Here is a 24809-nt window from a genome sequence, read left to right as displayed (position 1 = left end):
AGTTTGTGTGGCTCACGTGACATTTGTTTTGGCAAGTGTCCTTTTCCCCCATTGTCGTCAAATCAGCGAACGTACCTGCAATGGAAAATCAAAAGAGTGGGTGGCCATTAGTAAAATTCGGGTTTTCTCAGCTTTAAGTTGTCTTTTGTAATGTGAGAATGTAAGCGAATATGGGTGTTAATAATATAAACCTCTAGAGACCATGTATATTAATTGTAATACCCAGTAAACTTGGCTCATAAACAGGCGACTAGATCTAGCCCACCAATTCTAGAGCTTTAGAGAGATCAAGAATATATAAAGCTTCTTCTAAACTTCTAAATACCCTAAAAGGGTATAAAAATGAGACTTCATTTCATCATAAGCACTTATACTATCCATCGACCGTTGTTGAATACTTGTTGTGTGATTTTCGAATGGAACTCTTTCCTACTAATTCGAGGCTAATCCATTCGATACACTACAAATTGATAAAAAGCTTAAACAAGAAAGGAAGCTAACTTCGGCACGCCGAAGTTTGTATACCCTTGCAGAATGGTTTTGATGTTTATATTATAGATTTAAATGCTGAAGACACTCAAAAAACAGAGTTTCATTACATTTTACCTATACTTATTATGTTTACAGTTTGACAGTTACAGATTTACATTCCCAGCTTTACATATTTTATACATTTACCTATCGCTTCTATGGCAGCTATAAGATATAGTTGTCCGATTTTCATAAAATTTTTACCAAAATTCTAGAATAATAAAAAAAGCTTATATCTCAGAGTAGATAAAAATACGTTGAAAAACAACGAAGTTATAATTTTTCTCCTATTAATATCCTGATCGTTCCTATGGCAGCTATAAGATGTAGTCGTCCGATTTTCATAAAACTTTTACCAAAATTCAAAAATAATATAATATGACTATATCTAAAAAATGGTGCAAAAATATTGAAACACAGCAAAGTTATAATTTTTTGTCTACAAATTTATCGAACATTTGTATGGGAGCTATATGATATAGTCGTCCGATCCGGCCCGTTCCGACATATATAGCAGTGAGAGTATATAGAAGACTATATGCAAAGTTTCATTCAGATAGCTTTAAAACTGAGGGACTAGTTTGCGTAGAAACAGACAGACGGACAGACGGACAGATGGACAGACGGACAGACGGACATGGCTATATCGACTCGGTTGTTGATGCTGATCAAGAATATATATACTTTATAGGGTCGGAAACGTCTCCTTCACTGCGTTGCAAACTTCTGACTGAAATTATAATACCCTGCAAGGGTATAAAAATACTTTTTCAGAAAATACAGGGCTTAATTTGTTGTGAGTTTTGACAAAAGTATAACCAAAAAAGATATACTAATCCAGATTTATAGTAAGACATAGTGCTTGTTGCATTTTTATGCATTTCTCATGTTTTTATTTATACAAAATTAATTTAGCTTTACATCACATATAACATTTTGATTAATTTGATTTTATTTTCTGAATTGATTTTCAAAAATACATTTATTTACATATTTAGCACATATGTGTCTCGTATTAAAACTACTCGGGGTCAAAATTTTTGTTTAAAATAGGTACAGGTGCTTCAAGTGCCTCCTCCGGAGATAGCTGAACATCATCGAATACCAGAGCAGTAGTAGTAGTAGTAACGGGCGGCAGCGTGTATAGTTTGCGAGTGCTTTTCATGCCAAGTAATACACTAATCTGGCCAGGTAGTTGTTCGCCATGGTATACAGCTCGAAGACACTGCAATTTTCTCAACGTATAGCCGTAGGGACATGACAATGACCCCACATTGGACACCATATGTGGCAAAACCAATAGAATAAAGACTGCCGAAGTTTTGAACAAGACAAGCGGGCATATCATTTCGTTCCTGGTTCAAAATAGCAACTGAAAAAATATCAGGTGTGCCTTAGTCATCGAAGGTGTGACAAATCCTTGCTAATTTAACAATAATGAATGCAATTTGTGTGTGAAAAAACTATTTAAAAGATTAGGTGAACTGAGAAAATTAAGAACTTTATGTGGTATAAAAACTAAGCTAATTCTACGAAAATGATTTTAAAATTTTTAATTCCATTTTGCAGCTACATTGCCCACAGATACTTTAATAGATACACATACCGTTAGAGCTTTTCCCGAGCCTATTCGCACTTGTCCCCGCATCTCCTCTCTTTCCCTCTACATCACGCTAATAGCCATTACGCCAGGATGTGTGTGTGTCGCCAACGGAAGGAGAGGCTGGGATGGGAGGAGGACGGGGTGGCACTTTCCCTGGTTAAGTTTGGTTAGCTGATTGTGCCGGCATTCCATCATTGCCTTTGCCGCTTCCCGTGTGCCGCTTTTAATGAGTGAAATGAAGTAGGATACTTGAATGCGGCAATTGCCTGCTAGGCGAGGGAAGCCGTAAAAGTTTTCGAGTGATCCCAGGACATAGAAAACTGAGGGGCACACACCTTAAACCATTTCAATGTTGTTATTTGGTTTATTTAAATTTGAAAATATATCAAACAAATATTGAAACATCTGTGTTTGTGTGTCTTTAAAAAAGTTCCCAAACGTCCCCAAACATTAAAGTAAGCTGAGATCAGTACTACTCCTTTATAGTACAATTGACATTTTATGAATTCTTTTTTACGGTGTATATGTATTATCTCCATGACTTTTTATCCTCCCCCTTTTCAGACATTAAGCGTTTGCCATTTGTCACTCAGGTGAGTTTTCCGCCGGACATCGTGGCGTATGCGTAATTTCTGCCAAGGAGCAAGGGAACTCAATTCTGAAACACACCGAGCTAGACCGATGAATAATAATACAGGGAAGAAATAACCAAATTGCTGAGGATTATGTATCAGAAATGTTTGAAATGAACTTATATGAAATATGAGTGAGTGAGAAATATGAAAAAAACTGCCTTAATAGGTAACTGAGATCTTTCTTAAGCCATATTGTTGTTTCCTGAGCTCAAAATTGGGTGAAAACCCTTCAAAAAAAAGACCATATTCAATGCCAAAGTCCGCGATAACTTGTAGAACTTTTTCCACCAAACAAAGATGAAAAGCGAGAAAGAAATGTTGCAGGTGGCAAATGTCAAAGCAGTGGACTCTGGCAGCTGAGGGACAGCAGTCTCGTCCTGCTCCTTTTTTTTTATGTTTGCCCGTTTGTTCGTTTGTGCCATTGTCGTTTGCGAACTGTCACACGGAAGAGAGTGCACTAAAAGTGTCGCCTTACGGCAACTGACTTGGAAAGATAATCACGAGGGGTGTGCAGCTTTTGATAAAGGTTTATCTGGGCTGGCGTTGCAGCTTACCTTTTTGGCCGGGCAACAGTTTCGGCTGACTGGCTAAGTTGGCTTCAAGTTGCCACCGACTTGACTGACTTGACTTTCATCATCATCATCGTCGTTTGCCATGGCAAAGGGGATAAAAGGGGAGGAAAAAGAAGGAGTATCTCGTGATGTCGCGACAACTTTCGTTTTTTACCCCTTTTTGCAGTTGCTCGTCTTGTTTAGCATTTAATTATTTGAAAAATGCGCCAAGGCGTTTTGAATTACAGCAAGCTGAGAAGCAGGAAGGAAATCGGATTGGATAGGATGTGGACAGGGCTTAAAGAAGACCGTTAGTAATAAGGGTTAACTCTAGGAAAGTAGTTGTATCATTCGTCGAAAGTCGTCAGTTTGACTAACATTGAAAGCGTCAAAATGTTGCGGCCCTGGTTGCCAAATGACATGCTTTCTCAGTTCTGATTCGGTTGCCACTCTGCCTCCTGTCTTCTTGGTCAAAATTTTCACATCTCCGCATCAACTTCAACTCAAGAACTGAATGAAACTTTTGCTTATCTGCGTCACAACCACAAAACCGAATACCGACTCCAGCCAACCGCATCGCTATCCCCCTTTTACCTTCGTGCACTGAACGAAAACTAGCATTTCGTATTAAATTTGATTAGCCTTTCAGTTTGATCTAAATTGGAAATGTTTCGAAATTGAAAATATTATTAAAGAGATTTTAAAAGATATTTATTTTGGGCACCGAAAAGTATGCAATACTTTTTTACAATATAAGCGAGGGATATTTTATGGTTGGGGCCCTCAAAGTTACAAAACTCAGCCTAAAGAGCACCTATTAACTCAATGCAAATAAAATAATAAAATATTTTTTGCTTAGATAATTGCTCTTATGTCGAAATTTTCTGCTTAGCTATTCTCAGCTTAAGATTTTCCTTAAAATATAAATTATTTCTGATATAAAGCTACTATAAAAAACAAATTCTTGCCTAGTGTATGCTTTTCCTTTTGCCAAACGTCTTGAGGCAGATTTTTGCTTTTGTTGCTCTTACTGCTGCTGTGCTGTTCTGGTGTTTCTTTTTTTTTGTGTTTGCTGCGTTTTCCTTGGATGCATCTGCTTGTCTGGTCCTTGGATGGCTGGTTCTCCTTCTTGGCCCTGTTATTTCTACACATGCTCTCGCCCAGGACACGCTCTTTGTTGCTGTTTGTGCGTGTTTCATTTTATTTGTTGGCACAAAATTGGGTTTTAGTGGATTTTGTGGCAAATGATTTTTGCTGGCTGCCGTTACGCTTGCATAAACTTTAATTTAATTTTTGCACAGAAGTTCCCCGAGCAGCGGAACAAAAAATAAATAAGAGTATTTAGTTGAGAAGCGAGGAAGTAGTATAACTTACCTTTTTGAATGAATTTAATATGGGAGTTTTAAAAAATAAATAATACCGTTTTTAGGGGTATAAAGATTGTATTTTAATATTTTAATTACATTTTATTATAAAATGTAGGACAAGTATAGTTGTTTTGTTTTAAATAAATAAAAAAACAAACTTGAAAGTTGGAATTAAAATTCAGCCCTGTTAAGCCCAGGAATCTCACGACTTAATTCCCAACCGATTAAAGTCCAAACTTTGACTTGATCCACAAAGTTTTCATTGGAGTTTTCGGCACTTCTCCAATCATTTTCCCAATCGCCTTCAATCAGCATTCACCATGTGCACGCGTTTATTGAATTGCATATTTTGCTGGCAAGCCACAAGATACGCTTCCATCAATTCAAATGTGTCTGCCACCATCTGTCTATATAAAATATATGACATATACAGAGAGACAGTATATTCGGGACATGGCAGAAGTTTTTAAAGAAATGCACAAAAGTGCAATTGAGTTGAAAGACGTGCCAAAGGGCGTGCACAAGCTAGAAAAGCCATAAAAATGGCAGCTAAACGATTCGAAGGAGCAGCAGCAGCAGCAGGAGCTGGAGCGGGATGGCGATTGATCCTGTGCTCAGGTGAAAAATTATAGCGTAAAATTCATATTTGATGACTTTTTGATTGCCAAACCGAAAACGGCTGCAGCCCCTCCCTCTGGTGTCACCGAAAAACGCCTCCAAAGCAATCCGCACAGCAATCCTCGACCTAAGGATTCTGCCTTTGGCTCCTACGGATTCACACAGCCACATAATGCTGGGGAAAAGTGCTTTCAATGGCGTCATTGTCAAGCGTTCTTGCCACCGCCAACGCAATCATCATCGTCCTCGTCGTCGTTATCATCAAACATATCCACCTCCACCTGAAAGGGAACTACTACTGCACTTGCCGTACATGTCCTCGATGTACACAACCACTGGCTGATCCAAAGCAATGCCAAATCCCAGGGATTAAGCTGCTGGCTGTGAACTGGATGGCTGCTTGGCTGCTCGGATGGTTAGATGGATGGCAGCAGAGGGTGCTACGGATTTTTCCTTTCATTTTTCCATATTTCGTGTCGTTTGTCATCCTCGAGACCTCATGATGCTAATGATGATGCTGCTGATGATGATGATGATGATGACGAGAACGATGTGCTCGAGTTCCGACTGAAGGCAGGGCAAATACTTGCCATGAAGACTGCGGTTCCAGCTCTCGATATGAATTTTGCAGTTGCAAGAACTCGATTAATGATTCCCAGCTTTGTGGTCACTTTAAATAAATTTGTCACAGAATTTTCTTTCAGAGAGAAGTTTAGTTTACTTTTTCACTTATTTACTAAGGTAACCTTTACCATTAAAACATTTATTTAAAATAAATCAGGCTACATTTTCATTAAACATTTGAAAACCTGCTGCAAAGCTAAGACATTTTTGAACCTTGTTTGGTGGTAATTTCATTTTTACATTATAACAAGGCTTGCTTTTCATTTTACAAACAATTCCCGACTGAATAAATCAATATCCATTAATCAAACTCGTGTGAGGGAATCAGAAAAAAGTCAGACAAGTCAGACGTTACTCGCGACCCATTAAATCCCTGAAAACCCATTAATCGCTTGACTCCTTTCTGTGTCAGTCAGCTAATTTCAATTAATGTAAAGGCATAAGGATGAGCCCTGAGCGAGGTCCTTTCAGGGCCTCTCTGCCAGCTAACTGCTAAATGGTGTTGATGTGACGGGCCACGAATGCTGATGACACTAATGCTCGTTCGCACACAGGCACACGCGAACTCTGATCCAGGGCACAGGACAAGGGACACGGGGCAAGGGACTCGGGACACTGGACGTCAATGTGTTAATGACTCGATGGCATTGCATAAAACGGCTACGCTAATTTGCATTGTTGTGCGAGTGTGGGTGGGGTTTCTGGGCCAGTGTGTGTGAAATGGCCGCTGTCAGCGGTGTCCTCGCTCTCGTGTGTAATGATTTGTGCCAGTTTTTTTCTCTCACCCCAAATTCCCAGGCAACCTCGGCTTATGTCATACAATTAATAAAAGTTTTCACGCCCGCAAAAAACGGGAAAAGGAAAATAATGAGGAAGGCTGCAAACATTTTGTCACACGTTGACCTTAATTACATGGCCCTTCAGCGTGAAGGCTTTAAACAGCCACCTGGTTTCAAATTAAAGGAACACCAGTGGGTACACATAATGCTCGGATTTACGACAGTTTGGGAGTCTTAAATTAAAATTGATTAAGTTATTTTGATAGAAAGGGAAGAAAACAAACATTTCATAATATAATTCTATATAAAAACAACTGCTATAATCCTTTTATCGCTGACCCAAAAACGATATATTAATCAATCCTATTTGTTAGGGCCTCACCTCACCTCAAACCAAGTGCATTTATGAGGAAGTGGCAACTAGTCTGACTGGCGGCAGCCAAAAGCCAGATCCAAATCCGAAACGTACTCCTACTCGGAACTGTGACGACAATTCCAGCAATTTTTATATGCCATTTGCCGATTTTACAACTTTGCTGGCGCCTGGCTTATGCCGAACCCAAACCAACTGTGGCGCTCAGTTCTTATGGCCAAGTTTGTTGTCAGTTGCCAGTTGCCCAGTGACTGTTGTTTTTGGCATTGGCGCCACCAGAAAGGCAGAAAGGATTCCCAGCCAGTCGGCTTTCGTCCCAGAACCATTTTTTTTCCCCGTCAGCCGGGGACGTCGCGTGTTTGGGCCATTTTCCGTTTTCATGGCATTCGTCGCCAAAATGGCGTTGCGTGCTGCCGCTAAATGTATGTGGAAAATTGCTCAGAACAAGAACAAATATAAAGATGAAAGCTGTGTGAATATCCTGTAGTAAAAGCTGGGTTTATGCCATCATTTAAAATATATTCATTATAATATTTTGTTAAATTTCTTAAGGAATATACTGAAGGAGGGAATCTCCTAAAACTGAACTGGATTTCTTCTTCAAGTAATTCGAAATTTAAATACAAGTGGAGTATCTCCCATGAGGCCCAGGGTATCGGTGTTAAGAAAATTGCATGGCGGTTTGGGAGAGACAGGATCTGCGAGTCTTTGAGGCAAACATCGAAATTTGTATGCGTCACAATCGTTGGAGTCGCAGTCGCAATAACAATCACTGCGAAAATGGTGAATCAACTCATTGCTCAGGGAGAACCTAAACTCATAAAAAGATTTATGGCGCTTTCAAGGCGAAGCTCCCAAAGTATTCACAATGAGAAAGGAAACTAGGGGGCGGTTGTAGAAGCAAAAAAAAAAAAAAGAAAACAGGAATCGGAAAACTGCGTGCGAAAAGTGCTGTGTATTTGCGGGGAAATACGAGTCAAGGAACGCAATAAAATATATGAACAAACTCACATTAGGGAGGGAAAGTTCATAAGGAAAAATCACCGAAAAAAGTTATCTGTGCGGAATGTCGGCATGATGATATATAAATCTAGATGTCAATGTTATTTTATGGCTCCGCAAAAGGTGTGCGTGAGGACTAGGAAATAAAGTTCTTAAATTCCTGACCAGAAATTAGCTTGCTTGTGCTTATAAACTAATAAACCAAAGATTAGGATCATTTAGATGTAAAGATCTTTATAAAGTATTATATTAAATATCTATATTTTCTTAAATAAAATGTCTATAAGGCTGTAATAACTTCGTCGTATCCCTTTCCCATTTGGGCATTGTTTTAATGCATTTTCCAGGCCGAAAACTTTTGGGGCGTGGGCATAAAGTTTTCCCCCAATTTCGTTGTGAAATTGGAAACTTTGTGCAACAATAAAATCGCCAGAAAATAAATTAAAAAAAAAACCTACCAAAAAGCAGAGAGCAAAGCAATGGCAGCAGGCTAACAATGCAGGCGGTATAAAAAATGGGCAAAAATAAAACGAATTGCTAGTCGCCTGGTAGAGCCCACTTAAGCGCAGGGCCAAGGGGTGAAAAATGATATATCTATGTGTATACAGAAAGGCAGACGTCGCATTTAAATAGCCGACATCCTCAGCGTCTTCCGGAGCGGTGAATTATGCCGGACATCTGAAATATAACTTATTGCAGAAGCCCTATTCTTTTGATCGTCAAGTCACAAAGCTAATAAAGTATATATGTATTATGGATCACAAAGTCCAAAATGTACTTTTTTTTCAACATATGCCAGTGTATTAGAGGTATACTAAATATGGTTTATAAAAACAAACCGCAGTTAGCTTATTTTTGTATTAAAGATTTTATAAAAAATATCTAATTAATCCACTTATTAATACTTATCAGGAATTGTGAAGACTACCAACTTTAATTGTAATGTATGTGGTAAAGAACATTGATCAATATTTACGTCATAAGGATTGCTAATACGCCACGTTGCACGCTGAATGTAACCATTACCAACAACAAGAAAAAGGAAATATACTAATAGGGAATGAACTATACATATATCTCTTTTCAGCCCTTTTAACTTCCTTCAATACATTTTTTTATGATCTCAGCAGGCCGAATGTCTAAAAGTTCATAACCTGGCCTAGCTCGTCGGCTCTAGGAATCATTCCAACGCTACAGCTCCAACCGGCAACATCACAAAAAGTATTAATAAATATTTTAGCCGAATTTTAAACTAGTAAGTGAAAAAGTTCTGAAAATAATAAAAAAAAAAAAATCTAGAAATTGTTTATAAAAGTGTAAACAAAGTTTAGAAAATATTACGAAATTATTGACTTTGGCTAGGGACATTTCTGCTTTCACGAAGCCTTCCAAAGGCTCGGGAGTATCTACTGTGTGTGCAGGACTTGTGTCCTAGCTCGTAAATTATCCAGGAATCGTACAGGTTTACTAATCGCCTTCGGCCTTCCCCTGTTCCAGGTCAACATGGGTGAAGATGCACCTCCAGAAGGCCCCCCCCAAACCCCGGCCCCACCACCAACCACGACCAAGAGTGGAGCCTCCATGATGTCTGTCAGTCCTTGGTTCACCACTGCCGTAGTTGCCGCCTATGCAGCTAGAGCCTTGTGGGTCAAGTTGCGTCACGCGGGATCGGCCTCTTGGAAGCAGAAACTGCTGAAGAACGAGCATTCTAAGGAGCAGGAAGATGAAATCGATTCGGACCCCGAGGTGGATTCTGAATATGAGTACGAGGCCGAGGACAAGGGCGAGGTTGACGAAGCTCATGCTGTTGTGCAGGACGGGATGCTAAAGCACTTGGAATCTGACACTGGGCCCATGATTCGATCAAGCGAGTTGTAGCCGTCGTTAATTTTTAACCACCAAAGGATCAATACATCTACACGACACGAGACACTGAAGCACCTACACTAATTGTTGTAATGTTTGCGAATTCTTAGGGGAAGAAAGCCTGGCAACCATTTGGAATCTATAGCCAAATGGGGGACCATCAAATTGTTAGTTTAAAACATTCCAAATTCATGACATTTCGGTTTTATAACTCATACTGCTACGATGACAAAGTTGTAAATATATCTATAAATTTTTAACCTGGAAATGAATGCATTACTCTTGCCCTTAGGTTGCAGGTGGAATTTGAACACTGGTGGTCCATACAGTTTGTAGCTGGAATCGAGGTCGAAAGATTGTTTTTTGACCTTTATCCTTTCCCTTGTTGTTTTTATACTCTCTAACTGATTGTCCTCCGGTGGCATAATAATCTGGCAGAAAACTGGATTCAATTGGCGGTCAAATTGTGTCAATTAAGGGCTAACTCAAGGGCTGCTTTGACGACATCAGAACACCAATGAGATAGATTTACAAATCCTAGAAAATATAGGTAATAATGGTTAGGAATAATCCAACTGTAAACACATCTATATAACTCTTTAAAAGCCACTAAAAGCAGCGGAAACAATGCTCTCTGCTTTGATTCACTTTACTAAATTGCATGTGCAATCGTCTTAAACAATTTCTTCAAATTTCGCATTAGTTAATTATCAATGAAAATGTGGTAGCTTGCTGCCTCCGTGAGCATTATAATTGTTGCAGTTGCATTTGCCGCTCGATGTGGCTGATGTTTGGCTGCAACTCCGCGATGATTTCGTAACATTTCGCCGCAGAAACGTGCTCTAAATAAAGTAAAATGTATCGAAGTCGGGCAACAACATTCGTTCGTTATATATTACATTTTTTCAGCAACTTCTTGTGGCCGCTTTTTGTTAGTTTTTGTTTTGTTTTGCTTTGCCTAAACACACACACACACACTCTTTTTTACATTTGCTCGATTTCCTTGACGGCTTTTCCTCAAATGAATTTTGTTTTTGCTTGAATTCAATATTTTATCTTGGGTTTCTTTTCACATAATAAACGCGCTTTTGGCATCAATGGGGGGAGGTGCTGGAGTCGCGAGGGGCTCGGGTCGATAATTATGATGTTGCCTTGTTGTTGTGGTTATCGTCATCGCCTGCCACGATAATGTGCCGTTTGCCCCGCCAATCTCGGCCAGCCCCTCCGCGCCTGGCCCAGACTCTGCGCTTTCATGTAATATTTGCTCACAATTATTGCGAGACGACGCAGCCACATAGTGGTTAATGCTTTAGTTGCTGTTGTTGCTCTGCCAGTTGCGGTTGCATGTTGCAATAACAATTTCGCTTTCGCTTTCCAGTAAGGTAAGTCTTTCGCTACCCATTACCCATTAGGCAGGGCGGGGATGTTGGTTAAATGGGAAGTACGGATTGGTGTATATGAAATTCCCTGTCCACGTATTTGTTCTGCTTAAAATAATTTTAATTATTTTGATAAAATAAATAAGATTACTTGGATTGGAACCAGTATTTCGCAAGAAATATAAATTCGCCCAAAAGTATGCAATGATGTATAGATAATTATAGTCGGTGTCATTTGTTTGTTTACCAAATACTAAAAATGTAATAAATAGTGGACAGAGGTATATTTATATATTTATATATAAATTTTAGAATGCAGAGAATATTAATATTAAGAAGAAAATCAACAAACAGCCCAAAAGTATGCAATGATCCACAGATTATTCTCGCTAATTTTGGTTGTCAGAATTCAAAGTCCTTAAATTCTATTTATTACCGCAAATATATTAATCCGTTAACCCTTTCAATGGACATCAGGTGTGTCGACTACTCCATTTCGATTCTGATATGGATCGGTTTTAATTGTGACTCATTTGCCGAGGGGCGCGACATGAAAGTCAATGCGCCAGCGGATGCAACATGCGAGTGGGCATGGAAAACAGCGGAATATTGCCGGGACATGGTCGGGCAGGGCCGGGGAGGGTTCATCGGTATATCGGTAGCGATTAGAGCTGGATCTGGCTTGGTGGAGCCCGAAAGAGTTGTGTGCGACACTCATATAACCCATTGGCGGTTTCCGCAACTGCCTTGCTGCCATTTACCAGCATTCTATGGCTTCATTTCGAGCGCTCACATTTTATGACCAACGATAACTGAGCTCTGGACCATTCCGCCAAGTGTTAAAGTCATGCTAATGGTGAGTGTGAGTTACTAAGAAAAGTGATCATTAATTTACTACTCTAACTTAATTGTACATTTTTATATCTATTTCAAAAAGAAGCTGATTTAGGTTCTTTAGTAAGATAGTTCCTTACTTATTGTACCAAAATCCTGCTCATAACATTACCTCTTCTCCATTTTTATAATTAAATAAAACAGTTTTATTGAAGTGCAGTGGCTGCTGCATATTTCCTTCCATTCAGACCCATTACGCAGTAAAGTTTTCCATTCAAAGTTTTAATAACACGGAAATGCAGAGTGAGACAGAGAGAGAGGGAAACCCCATACCAATCTCCGAAAAAAACCACCCACTTCACGCACCGAAAAAAAAGGAAAGTAAAGAAAAACAAATGAGCAAAGGATTAAAAAAGTTTCCTGCCTTTGCCTTTATTAATTTTTTTTTGCCTACCCAGAGTTGCTGGCTGAATTCAATTTAAATTTAATTACTTCAAATGGGGAACTTTTGACACATATTCGGGTGGCGGGGGTCCCAGAGTTAATGAGCGCAGGGCAAAGTCAAGTAAGTCGACTTATTTGTCTGGCAGTCGTTTAGCCGTTTCCCTGATTTAATTGTAGAGTCTGCTCGCGGCTGAAATCGCAGGCATCTTTGGCTAATCAGATCAACGTTATTAGCTGGGACAACAAAACAATTGCAATCCTTTTTCCACCACCCGTAATTGCCCCCTCTGGAAGCCATTTTCATTACAATTTGTCGTCCCATTGATGTTGCCCTGCCTCAGAGCGGTTCTTGTCTGATATTAATCCGATTGTCTCCGACATAATCTTCCCAGTTGTGTGGGTGTTTGCATATGTCTATGAATTGTTTATAATGCCATTGTAGGCAAATTTCAGATGAACTTGTGTTATGTCGGCTTTGAAATAGTTTCCTCTTGTTGACTTAAAGGCGGATTAATTAAGGTAAACCCCAGTAAAGGATACTATTTCCCTTTCATCTATTAATTATATAATTTTTGGACAGATTCTTAAAGCCATGCTTGATGGCGAATTAGAAGCTGAACCCCAGGCACCTCATACATTTTCGGGTGGCGTGAAAATGCCAGAAAGTGACTTTCTGCCGCCAACCCGGAAGAGCGAAAGAGGACGACCAAGGACCAAGACGTTAGGAAGATGGAATCACCGGGGCGGGTCGGGGCGGTACGGGCCAAAAAGTAACATGTTGGCATCGTCTAGAAACTTACAAACATGACATTAAATGTTGCCCGTTTGCAGACACAAAAGCAGGTGAAAGCTGCAGGAGCAGCGACACGAAGGATGCTGCAGAATGCTGGGAAAAGTTTTTCGGTGGCGCAGCTGAGGAGAGATTTTCTCGTTGCGACGTTGCGTATACGCCACCGTTGCCATTTAAATGCCAGAAAACGCGGCAAACTTCTGCCACCTATGGGAATTTCATTTGTTGTTCATTTTTAAGCAGTTCGCGATTTGAATTTTGCATCGTTTTCAGGACTTCCTTCATTGTTTTTCAGCACAGGCACAGGAACAGTCACCGTCACAGGCGGGAAAAGAAGGCCGCAGTAAATTTACACAATGAAATCTTAAGAGGTCCCCGGGGAAAAACTTTCAGGGAAAAACTTTCAGGAGCACACACCTGAAATATATAAGAACTACTTGGACCTGCGCTCACGAACAATAGTACCTGGCATATGTTATTAGGGTGGGGAAAATACCCCACCGTTTGACCGGAAGTTGAGCAAAGTTCAAATTACACATGAAAGATTTTGGCGAGTGGGTGAGAAGGTACACATATATGGTGGCTGGTGCTGTTATTCATTCGCCTTTGCAAATAAATGAACCGGATACTGAAACAAACAAATTCAATTGAATCACTCTCCTGGGCATAACAATTGAATGTGCCAGCCGGGCAGGGCTTTCCACCATCACGTCGATGCGAAAAAGAAAATCTAATGAAAATGTTCAATTTGCTGCAAACAAACGCAGGAAAATCTAAACAACAAATAAAGGAAGCAAACTAAAGCGAGCTAGAGAGATATGGAGGTTGAAAATCTTTTTCCACAAAACAACACTCGTCGTCGTCGTTGTTGTTGTCATTTGTTTAGTAGTTTGTTGCACTCGGCTGATTGAAACTTAGCTTGTGTTTTCCCCCCCATTTTCCTTCTAACCATGGATACCCGTTTCAAGGGCAAACAGCAGGAGGCAATTGTTTGGCAAATGGAATTGCCATGTGAACTTAAAATTAAGAATGATCGGGAGATTAAGTGTTTAACTAACCAATTTAAGGGCTATAAATTGCCCAAAGGGTAAACTGCTGAAGTGGGTTAAGTTATTATGACAGGAAATGTGGGCTTTTTAAGTGATTTTAGTAACTAGCAGGTGTCCTAATGTTTATTTAGACATTTACAAAAAGTACATAATAACTTAAGACAGGTAATTAGCTTTTATCTCTGCTGAAGTTTAACTAAATTATTAAGAGAGATAATAGTTAAGCAAATAAAATTCCACAAAAAGAAAGAAGAAACGTTTTTTAAAGCAAGATTCACAAGATTTATTTTCAGATTTTAAACACATCATTATCTAAATGAAATATTACCAAAGCTAGCTAATATTTATATTAATACGTTTAAAACACGCCAAGCACATTAAACTTCATCTCAATTCCCCAAAAGATATTATCCGTTATGCAAAACTATCCACTTATCTTTCACTTTTCTTCAGTTTTCTTTTTTTTAACAAATTTATTTGCCATGTATCTGTTTTATGGGCGTAACCTATGACCCTGTTGATTTTTGTGCACTTTGTTTACGCGTTTCTCGGCACTTTGGTCTTTGGCTTGGCGACTTGGTGGTCTCTTCTGTTGGCTGTTTGAGTCGTTAAAAGTTTTACGTCTTACGGTCACTTGGACTATTAGGTGTGTCTGGCCCAGAGGGGGACAAGGGAACGGAGCGTATTAATATTGAATCCTGTTGTGTGTGTTTGCAATGTGCATTCGCTGAGCTTAATTGATGGCCGCTATTAAAAAATGCACGACAAACGAGCGGCGAAAAACTCAGTCACAGTTTTTGGCCATATATCAAGCGACCCACAACTGCAAATGAACTGCAATTATCAAGGAGCAGCCGCAAACCGCTGCAGCAAAATACAACAAAAAAAAAAAAACAACAAAATGGAAAAACAACAGAGGCAAACAAGTGAAAAACAGTTTTTCCAGCAATGCCCGCAATGCAAATCATCATTAAATAAATTACTCATAATTATCGCCACCGCGCTGACTAGTCTTGCTTTTCCTTTACTTTTTCGGTGCAAATTCGCGCTGGCCATTTGTCTAACCCAAGTCAAAATTTTTGACTAATTTCGATTGCAGCCCCGGGGCCCGAGGGGCTCTCTTTTCAGTTTTCGCTTTTCCTTCTGTGGATTTTCCGCGCGCCTCCAGCCAAGTGGGCGGCATTAAGTCGTGTAATTTTCTGTCAAATTTTGTATGATTTTTGGCTTGATAAAATGACCGAGTCTTGTCTGTCTTTTGGCTTTGGCATTTGCTTCCTGGTCCTGGCCACTCAACTCGACACAACTCAAACTGGACAGCTATCCGTCGGTTGCTCGTACACAATAAAAATGCAAAAAAGATTGCCTTCAAAATTGGCAGGCACTCATTGAAATTTCATTGTTTTCGGAGTGGGCGTTTTTCTAATCAAAGAAAAAGCTTGCACAATACCCAAGCAAAATTGCGTTTTCCTATTTTATGGCATAAAAAAAGCCAAGCCCAAGTAGGAACTAGAGATTGTTATACAGGTGTGGTAAGTAAATAATTAAAATGTACCTGAAGGTTTGCATAATTATCAGTAAAATTTAAATTAAAATACATTATTTGAGGGTCTTTTCTTTAAACTTTGTCTCGATTCGTATAAAAAGTTTGTAATAAGTTTCTTTCTTAGTTTATGCCTAGTTTTACTTTTCTTTATTGCCTTCTAATACACTTACTAACCCACAGAAGCAATCGTTCGCTTCATTGACTTTAGTGGGTTTTCCCTTCTTTTCCACACTTTTCCATTGCAATTTTCGCACTCAAGTGGATAGTAATTTGTGGTCGTCTTTGAAGAGCGGGATTGGCTTTGCTTTTCGCTTTTCGCAGTTCACTTTTTGCCTTTGCCGGCAAATCGGATAGTTGAACAAGTCCATTTCAGAGACCCAAGCCGAGTGATTGAGAGACCGGAGTGATAGTTCATCGGCGGTTACAGATAAAGCCACAACGCACATATCCATGAAATAATGATTGTTGAACATACGACGGACATTTGTTATAACATCTGTAAATTGCAACCAATTGTGTCTGCAAAATCAGGGGAAAATTGTACAAGATAAAATCTGTGTTTTAAGACTTGGTTAAATGTTCAAATAAAAAAAGTAAGCCTGTAAAATGCATTAGTTTGTTATTTAAGAGATTAGTTGTCTTGTAAAATTATTATTTATTTTATTTATTATATTTTCAAATAGTTTATATTCTCTCTTGAATATTTCCTTTATATATTTCCAGCCAGAAACTTTTCCGTTTAGTGTTGCCTGATAGCTGGCAGTTTTAAGCTTTCAGCAAATTTGGAAAAAAAGGAAAAACCTTTCATTAACCAGAGCCAAATTATGAATGACGCTCTGTCGCTGTGCCATGGCGACAACTGTCAAAACAGGCCGAGTGTCGAGTGTCGAGTGTTGAGTTGTGAGCGGTGAGTGGTGAGTGCTGATGGCCGCGACTCCTCTGGGGGATGCCTTATATAATGCACTGGACGAGCGCAAATGATTTACACAAAATATTTTGCAATGTGCGTTGGCAAGTTGCTGCTTAAAGCCGGCCTGTCTCGGCCATCAGCCATCACGGTCTCATCCCGCCCCCCGCCCAATGCCGCCTGTCGCCGTGAGCCGTAAGTCAAACAAATCAGTCGTGCCAGAAGATTAATGGCGGCATTATTGTGTCGCCTGCACAGTCATCCTCATCGGCATTCGGCTTCGGCCCTTCGGACGCCAGTTTTCCCCTCTTTTTCCCCCCATTGCAGATCCCTCAGAGCTCGGCAACCCAGCTACCAGCTACCGGCATTGGCAACTTCATCATGCGGCTGGGCATCGGGATTTCGATGATGGTGGTGCACATAACCCGCTCTGAATGCGTCGTCACTCACGTTATGTCCTAAGGGGTTCCTCCGCTCAGGAAGATGGGTGCGTGACACGAGAAAAGGCTCCTATTATGGTGATAATTTGACTCGAAATCAGAAGAATTTTATAAAAATATAAATCAAATACGAGACTGTTATATTTCCAGCTAGAAAATATTTTATATAAGGTTTCTTACTGTATATTTAAAACCCCAAACACGTAATCTTCTCTAGCCCGGCTCATTGTCTGCGATTTTTCTTGCAGTAAATAATTTTTCATGCCAGCTGTCCATGTTATATGTCTGTCTGGCTCCGTCCGTCTCTGGCCGCCCGTCCTTGTCCGCCCCTGCAGCCGTATTATAGCCCATTGATCAGTTTGTTTTACTAGCTCCTGGACTCTAGGACTGCCGGACTCCCGGAATCCAGCTCGGAACCGGCAAGAGCTCCCTCCGTCTGGTTTTGTGTACATTTTGGATTATGAACTCTTTAAGCTTGGGCTGCCTGTGAATGGCAGGAGAATGGGAAATGCACGGGCAGATGTCGATGTCCGATGGTCAGTTGGAGGCGGAACAATCGAAGGAGCGGTGGAATGGACGAGGTAGGGAGGTGGCAGGCTTTGTGGTCAAAGCCGGTCTGGTTCTCGTTTGATTATGACGGATGTGGTTCGGTCAGCAATGCGTTTTGAAGTCCTGCCAAACGAAAATGAGTTCAAATCGTTGGCCAGAAGAATGTGCTAATGCTTTAAGCATCGTTTTAGCAGCAGTTATGGAGTATTTAAGGTAAGTTTGAAGGTGTTTTAGATAATCTAGATCTTTAACTGGTATATATATACACCTCAGAAAACTATAGATATGCACTCCCTCTCAACCTATTGCATTTGTTTTGAATCCCGCCAGGACAAGTGTCTTTTGTTAGCCCTCCTGCGCCGCCTTTGTTGTCCTTTATTGGAGGAGGAGAGTCTAGGCTCCCAGGGACCTCAGCAAATTTGTTTAGTTTATTGGAGGGCAAAGGGCTCTGACGACCAACTAAATGGCTGCCTGACAACTGGATGGCATTGTCCTGGGAATCCTGGGAGTTGAAACGAAGCAGTCGCTGCAGTCCTGCAAAACTTTCGCAATGCGAAGAACATTTAATTAAATTCCTTTGCACCTTAAGTGCTGCGCTAAAAATTCCACACCGCTCCTTCATGGCCATAACAAATTAATCTCTGCGGGTTCTAGGGGTTTTAAGGGTTTGGGAGGGATGGTGTTTCAACTCCCCTGCAAGCCCTACAAATGAGGCATTTGATTTTAAAAACTATAGCAAAAGTTTCCGCGACAAAACGGTGCCTTGTTTTATGTCGTCTACTGTCGCTTTTATGGCCTGCAGCCCCGTTCAATCAGCGGCTGAATTATGTTGACATGGCACGCACAACGCGGGTGTGCATATATACCCAGTGTATATATGTTTTTATATATACTGTATAGCATACTTTGGGGCCAAGAAGGCCAGGAAGCGACCAAACCGACCGACAAAGTTTTCAATTTACGTTTTTAAGGCTTGCCCGCAATTTCGCTGGCGCTGCCACATCGCCTTCAATTTCGCAAATGCGCCTCAACGTCCTGGCCACGTAACCGGAAGGAAATGCGCAACAAAGCTTTTCTTATTAGCATGTGTGGGCAGAGGGGGCAGCGCCTGAGATAGTGGGGGTTGGGGTAGAAGGATACTTTTGGTTGTTCTGAGCCTGTTTAATCGATAATTTTCTGCCCGGGCGGGCCTTCTTCGACTCCTAGAAAATGGCTTGCCATTTTATGGCCTAGCTGTGAAGCGATTTCCGTCACGAGAGAAGTTTTTGTTTTTATAATTGTGGAGGCAGCTAAAAAATTGGGTTTATTTTTAGGTAAAAATTTAACCAGGGGTTAAGTTAAGTTACAAATTAATTCATAGATTAAAAGCAGAGGCATAGAGTTCTGATTTGGGCGTAACACTCTTTGGCTTAGATATTATTAACCCATTTTGTTCGATCTCAACATTTCCCTTTTTAATGACATTACTCGCAATTAATCTCCATAGACAGTTGAGTGACTGGCAAACCGTAAAGCGATCTGCTACGACAGCCAAGAAGCCCAGTGGAAAAACGTGGAAAAATCAAACTCGAATCAATTGCCGAAAGCCAAAGGGCAAAAAATTGGGTGACATAGAGAAAGGGAGAGGGAGAGACGTCGACAGGCAGCAGCCACTTTTCAATTTCTTTGCACGCACACCCATCTATCCCCTGCCATCCATCTAACCCCATGCCTGCTCCCCATCTCCCGGTCCATTTACTGGGAATTACCACCCATTGGCGGGCCACCCACGAGCGATGTCCTTGCCCAGAGCAACGCTTGACGCTTGTCCTTTAAGCCACTTGCCGTCTTTTGTCCTTGGGGGCAATCAATCCGTGTTAATGGCTCCGCAGCTAAATCAAAAAGATTGCCACAGCATAAAAAGAGAGAGAGAAAGCCAAGGAAAACACCCGAAAGACAGGACACGGAAAACAGAAGAAAACAGAAAGAAAAAAGAAAGAAAGTAGGAGAACTTTGCACAAATATTTTCCCACTTGAGTTTTGGCCAAATCTTTGCCAAAGATGGCGCAACTTAAATTGTTGTAATCCCATTTGTTGCTGCCTTGCATGTGGCCCGCTCCAACTATTTAATTATGTAGTATCCTTCAAGGAAAACTTGCCTCCCATCGAAGGAACAACTTTGCACACACACACACACACACACCCTCTGAAAGCCAAGGCCCAGATGATGCTGGGTGTAAAAGGGGGGCAATTGCAATTTGTATGCCCGTCAAATGCGGCTCGTTATTGCGAAATTTAGAACTGCTCGAAATAATTCCAGCAAATTTTCGTGCAAACGAGCCAGACGCCGCCCACACATACCCGCACACACACAGAACTCCTGGCTAAGTGTGCACCTCACAAATGCGTCTAATTGGTGTTTTGGTTGGTGAAAATGGGTGAGAAATTAAATAATCATTCTTCTAGGACTTGAGATTTAATATTTAGAAATTTAGGCGCTTATCTAGGTACTACAGAAATCGGTGGTAAATTTAAAGTCTTAAGTATGTAATGACATTTTTGATGTTCAAACATAAGTGTTTATCTTTCTTTAACAACCCTTAGAAATAATAATAATACTTATGCTTAAATATTATGGAAAAATATTTACTAGACTTAAGACCCAATGTAAAGTATTATTTGTAATAAAAAATTGTTTTCTTTCTCTACGATACAGCCGACAAAATGTTAACAAATCGCAGGATCAAGAACCAAAATACATTTTCCCGAAGAATCCGGCCTCATTTTTATTGAAAACTTGCTATTTCAACCCCACAAATCATGTCTTAGCCAAAAGAGAAAGGTCTTAAAGTCTCCTAGAGTTGTTTTAATAACTCCCTTAGATACTTCCTACTAATTTTCCCAAGTTTATCTTGACATCAATACGACACCTATGTCGCCTGATCGATTCCAAAGTCAACCTGCAACGTCGCCCTCTAAAACCCCACCCCATTAACGCGCCCACGTCCTTTGCCAGGGCACGTGCATTAAAAACTTTCGGCGCCAAAGTTGTCCAGCAGAATCCGGAGTCCGAAACGCATACGATCCTTGGCAAGGCTAACTGAACCGAACCCACAGCCGGCTAAACCCAAGGCAAACTGTGTTTTTGAACTGGTGCAAGCCGGAAGTGGTAAATGGCGCGAAGTGGGCGAGAGAGCGAGTTGGGGGTTAGAGAAAGGTGTGCTGGGATGGACGGTAGGTAGGTAGCCTGGCTATGGGCAAGCTGACGTAGTTTAATTATGTAGAAATCGAGACACGCACTTTTGCAGCCGACACCGGTGAACGATGCCCAGGCAGGCTGTGGATCCGTCCTCCTCTCACTTTCTCTCTCCCCCGCCTTCTCTCTGCCCCTCCTTCTCTGTCCCCTACCACCTATCTCTTTCACAACGTTTGCGTGTGCGGCATGATGCAATCGACACGCCCACTTTGCGACACCCACGATGCTCATAACTGGCGCACGCAAAATATGTGAGGTTTAATACCCTAACTAGGGGTTATGATCTTTAATAAGGCAATAAGTTGATAAGAAATAATACTAAGGATTAATTAATATTAGCAATAATGTTAGGTTATAGTAGCTAAAGCTTAATACTTATTCTCCCTGAGACATAACACTATGAAATTAAGGTAGTTTTAATAGTAAAGATTCTTCAAAGACTGTCTAATCTTTAACTGTAAGTTAAGTATAAGTTAAGTTTCAAGTTAAATTTAACTATCAGTTAAGTTAATATAAACAAAATATCTTATAAAGTGAACTCCCTTAAAAGCCAGGTTATAATATCCTTCGTAACCCATCCTCCCCTAATGATATACGAAGGCACAAGCGGAGTTGCAGGAGCAACTGGGATACGGTTACCTCGTATGCGATTATAAATTCTGTTGCATGTCAGTGGTTTTCAAAGTTGGAGCGATTCATGGCTTCGGTTCGCATCGAGTCTGGCTTGGTCTCTGCACTGCGTAACGGCTGGCAGGTGAAAATAATGGTGTGGAATTGCATTAGGCCAGGATGGATGTGCGAAATTTCCCTAGACCCAACACTTGAAGGTAGGTAGGACTTCCTGAGACTGCTAGAGTGCTGGAAAAAATGCAACTTTCATCCGGCGTCAGGCATAAATTTTAATAAAAAAGAACAGCAGCCAAGACCTTTTCGCAGTAAACGCTTCCATTACCTTTATTTTTTTGTTGGCATTTTGTATTACCAACCGTAGGAGACAGTCGTTTATATCAATTAGCCAGCATGTCTGGCATTTCTGCCACAGGACAACACTTGCTGCAGGACGAGTTTAAATGGAATCGGTCCTTTAGCTGGCCTAATTGATTTATTTGTGGATTTACTTTCCTTAAAGATGGTCACAAAACTTTAAAGAACCAAAATCTGGTGGGAATTTTGAAAAAAAAATCAAACAATTCGCGTTGCCAACGCAATTTCACACTTTACCAGCTACAAATTGCAGCATCATAGCCGGGAAAATGCCCGGATACCTTTCACTAGCCACGAGCCTTGGCCAAGATTATATAGATGACGACGAAGGGCTTGGAATTTTATGATTTATGAGTGCGTTCCCAGCGTTCTCTCCGCCGCCCTGGCTCATCATCAGCCTTGCCTTGGCTTTTCTTCGCCTTCTACCGAATTTTTGTTGCACTTTTTTCATCTCTCTTTTTCTTTTTTTTTCAGTGGCCAGCAAGCCTTTGGGTCAGACGGGGCTCCGGCCATTTGATAAATGAGTTTTCCACATTTTCCACTCGGAATTATGAGTATTGCCATTGCTCCCATTAGATCCCAGGCCATATCTCACACACTTGGTCTTTCAATCTGTCAGCCTGAGAGCAAATTGATCCGGCATCAGGATGTCTCTTTTTTCCAGGATTTAATGTGAGATTAAACAGTTTAACAGGGATTTGCACTTTGTACTAAGATGTGAGAGAATAGCTTTTAGAAATTAAATGTTTTGTTGTGCAAAAAACCCCAATTAAATCGAACGGAACAAAAATATAATCGTAATTTTTGAACATTTTTCCACAAAATATCACACAAAATTTATTTACGACCCAGACATGGTGCAATCCTCTTTTCCAGGACTCCCGGGAGTTTGAGTTTAGAACATTTTCAACTGTTGCGCGAGGCGATTCGTGTGTGTATTTTTTTTTTCTTTTTCATCGTCGCCATATAAAGTGTGGGGGAAAACGCATAAATTTTATGACTGAATGGCCCGGAGTGGTGTGTGGATTTTTCGGGCTGGTTGGAGAGAGTTTGCTGCACTCACTCGCATACAATATGACAAAAAGTGCGCTGAAATTTTCAACTAAATTATTCATTGAGCGCGCAATTGAGCTGGAAATGTGCACAGTGAGGCCCGCGTAAGAGGGATTGGGACCGGGACCGGGACCGGGACTGGGGTGTGCGGTTTGAATGTCTGGCACGTAGAAATGCCGGCTGTTTGGCTTCCTGGCCCTTTTTTTTCATGTCAGACTACCATTTTGTATTTTTTGTGTGTGTTTTAAAGGAAGGGGTAGCGAATATGCCACTCAAACACTTGACACTTTGTGTGAGATAGAAAAAAATAGAGGGAGAGATATAGGTTCGTGGTGGGAGATCGGCCATAAACGGATGTGTTTTGGCTTCTGGGGATTTCAGGGAATTTGAAATGGTTGAGTTTATGGCCTTTTAATGATCGAAGCCATTTAAGGTTTCAGTCAAGTTACTGTTAAGCCAGGTAATTATTTTATAATATTCATATAGAACCATAAACGTTAAGTTGTTAATTGAAATATAAAGTAAAATTTATGGAAATTGATATCGAATTCATTGATACTACTTTAACATTTAAATAATATATAACTTACCTATTTCTAGTTTGAAAAATACAGAAAAATATCTCCGTTTGACTATATATTCACCCATTTCAACACCTTATGCCTCAACTTATCTCTAATTGATTTCAACTATAATTGAATCCCCTCTGATCAACTTAAATACCCCTTCTATTCACTTAACTTCTATTCTGTTAATCATTCGCAAACAGAGCCCCAGAAACCAGCTTAAAACCGGGTATCTATTAGAGCCAACTGAGTCATTTGAATACCAAATGAAGAACTCCTCCTTGTCGGCCCAAAAGCCACAAGAAGACAGCGGGGGAAGGAGAGAAGAAGCAGGCTGGCAGGACTAGGACTTGCATTATTAAGAAGACGCCGAAACTAAGTTAGGTATATTGGCACAAGTCCTGCCCAAATAGTTCACTTCAAAAATCCACACACACACACACAGTCTCCGGAGTTTGTCTTCTTAATTAGTGGACAAGCTGGCAGTTTGCTTTGTGGGGATTATGATTATTATACGGCAATTATGCGTTTGTGTCTTTTGTGTCAATTGTTTAATAAGTGAGATGGCCTTGTGTAAATTCCGGGGGATTCCAGGGGGTCTGACAAAATTTGTCTCAATTTGAAACTGACGCCGGGGTGAATTTGACAGCCATTTTGGCTGGCTAAGTTATGCGATCTTGGGCCCGGTTTTGAATCGATAATTATCCGGAGCTGCAGATGCAGTCAAGTGCAGGCATTGTTTTCCCCCTTTGGCCACCAACAATATGCCACAATTTGGAGGCAGTCGGTTTTAGAGCGATAAATGTGTCCCCGGCAAGAGTCCTGTCTGCTGCTGGTTGCCGGCCAGGACTCACCTTCAATAGACAAATTAACATTTCGACAAAGGCAACCTAATCAAATGTCACAATCACGCATGCGGCTGTCCCTGGCAGCTAAAAACGAACCGAACCGAACCGAAGCCACTGCATGTCCTGGCAAATCACCCATCCACTCCCCTCAACTGGTCCTGCTGGATTTGCACCCCGAGCTCACCCGAGCTCCCTGGGCCAGATCCTGACACTTTTTGTGCTGCCCTTCGCATAACTTT

General features: G+C 40.7%; 3 protein-coding genes and 1 long non-coding RNA gene across 6 annotated transcripts in view; 2 read left to right on the top strand and 2 right to left on the bottom strand.

Annotated features, from left to right (window-relative positions):
* The window catches only part of LOC108078030 (uncharacterized), a 291179-nt gene that overhangs the window by 172177 nt on the left and 94193 nt on the right, over positions 1-24809 (bottom strand). The window lies entirely within an intron of this gene.
* The window catches only part of mbl (muscleblind), a 169423-nt gene that overhangs the window by 135260 nt on the left and 9354 nt on the right, over positions 1-24809 (bottom strand). The window lies entirely within an intron of this gene.
* Positions 9199-10217, top strand: LOC138927826 (uncharacterized). Its single transcript, XM_017172329.3, has 2 exons — positions 9199-9338; positions 9581-10217. Exon 2 carries the CDS (start codon positions 9587-9589, stop codon positions 9959-9961), a length of 375 nt encoding a protein of 124 aa, XP_017027818.1. The 5' UTR covers positions 9199-9338; positions 9581-9586; the 3' UTR covers positions 9962-10217.
* LOC138928050 (uncharacterized) lies at positions 16847-17857 on the top strand. The gene is made up of 3 exons (XR_011444535.1): positions 16847-17090; positions 17223-17382; positions 17707-17857. It is a non-coding gene; the product is annotated as an uncharacterized lncRNA (long non-coding RNA).

Source organism: Drosophila kikkawai, chromosome 2R (genome assembly GCF_030179895.1).
Source record: "Drosophila kikkawai strain 14028-0561.14 chromosome 2R, DkikHiC1v2, whole genome shotgun sequence".
In the NCBI taxonomy this organism is placed as follows: domain Eukaryota; kingdom Metazoa; phylum Arthropoda; class Insecta; order Diptera; family Drosophilidae; genus Drosophila; species Drosophila kikkawai.
Note: the sequence above shows the minus strand (reverse complement) of the source record. Positions and strands in the feature narration are given on the sequence as shown.

Excerpts from the sequence above, each read along its gene's own strand:
- LOC138927826 (XM_017172329.3), top strand. The coding sequence starts at position 9,587 with ATGGGTGAAGATGCACCTCCAGAAGGCCCCCCCCAAACCCCGGCCCCA.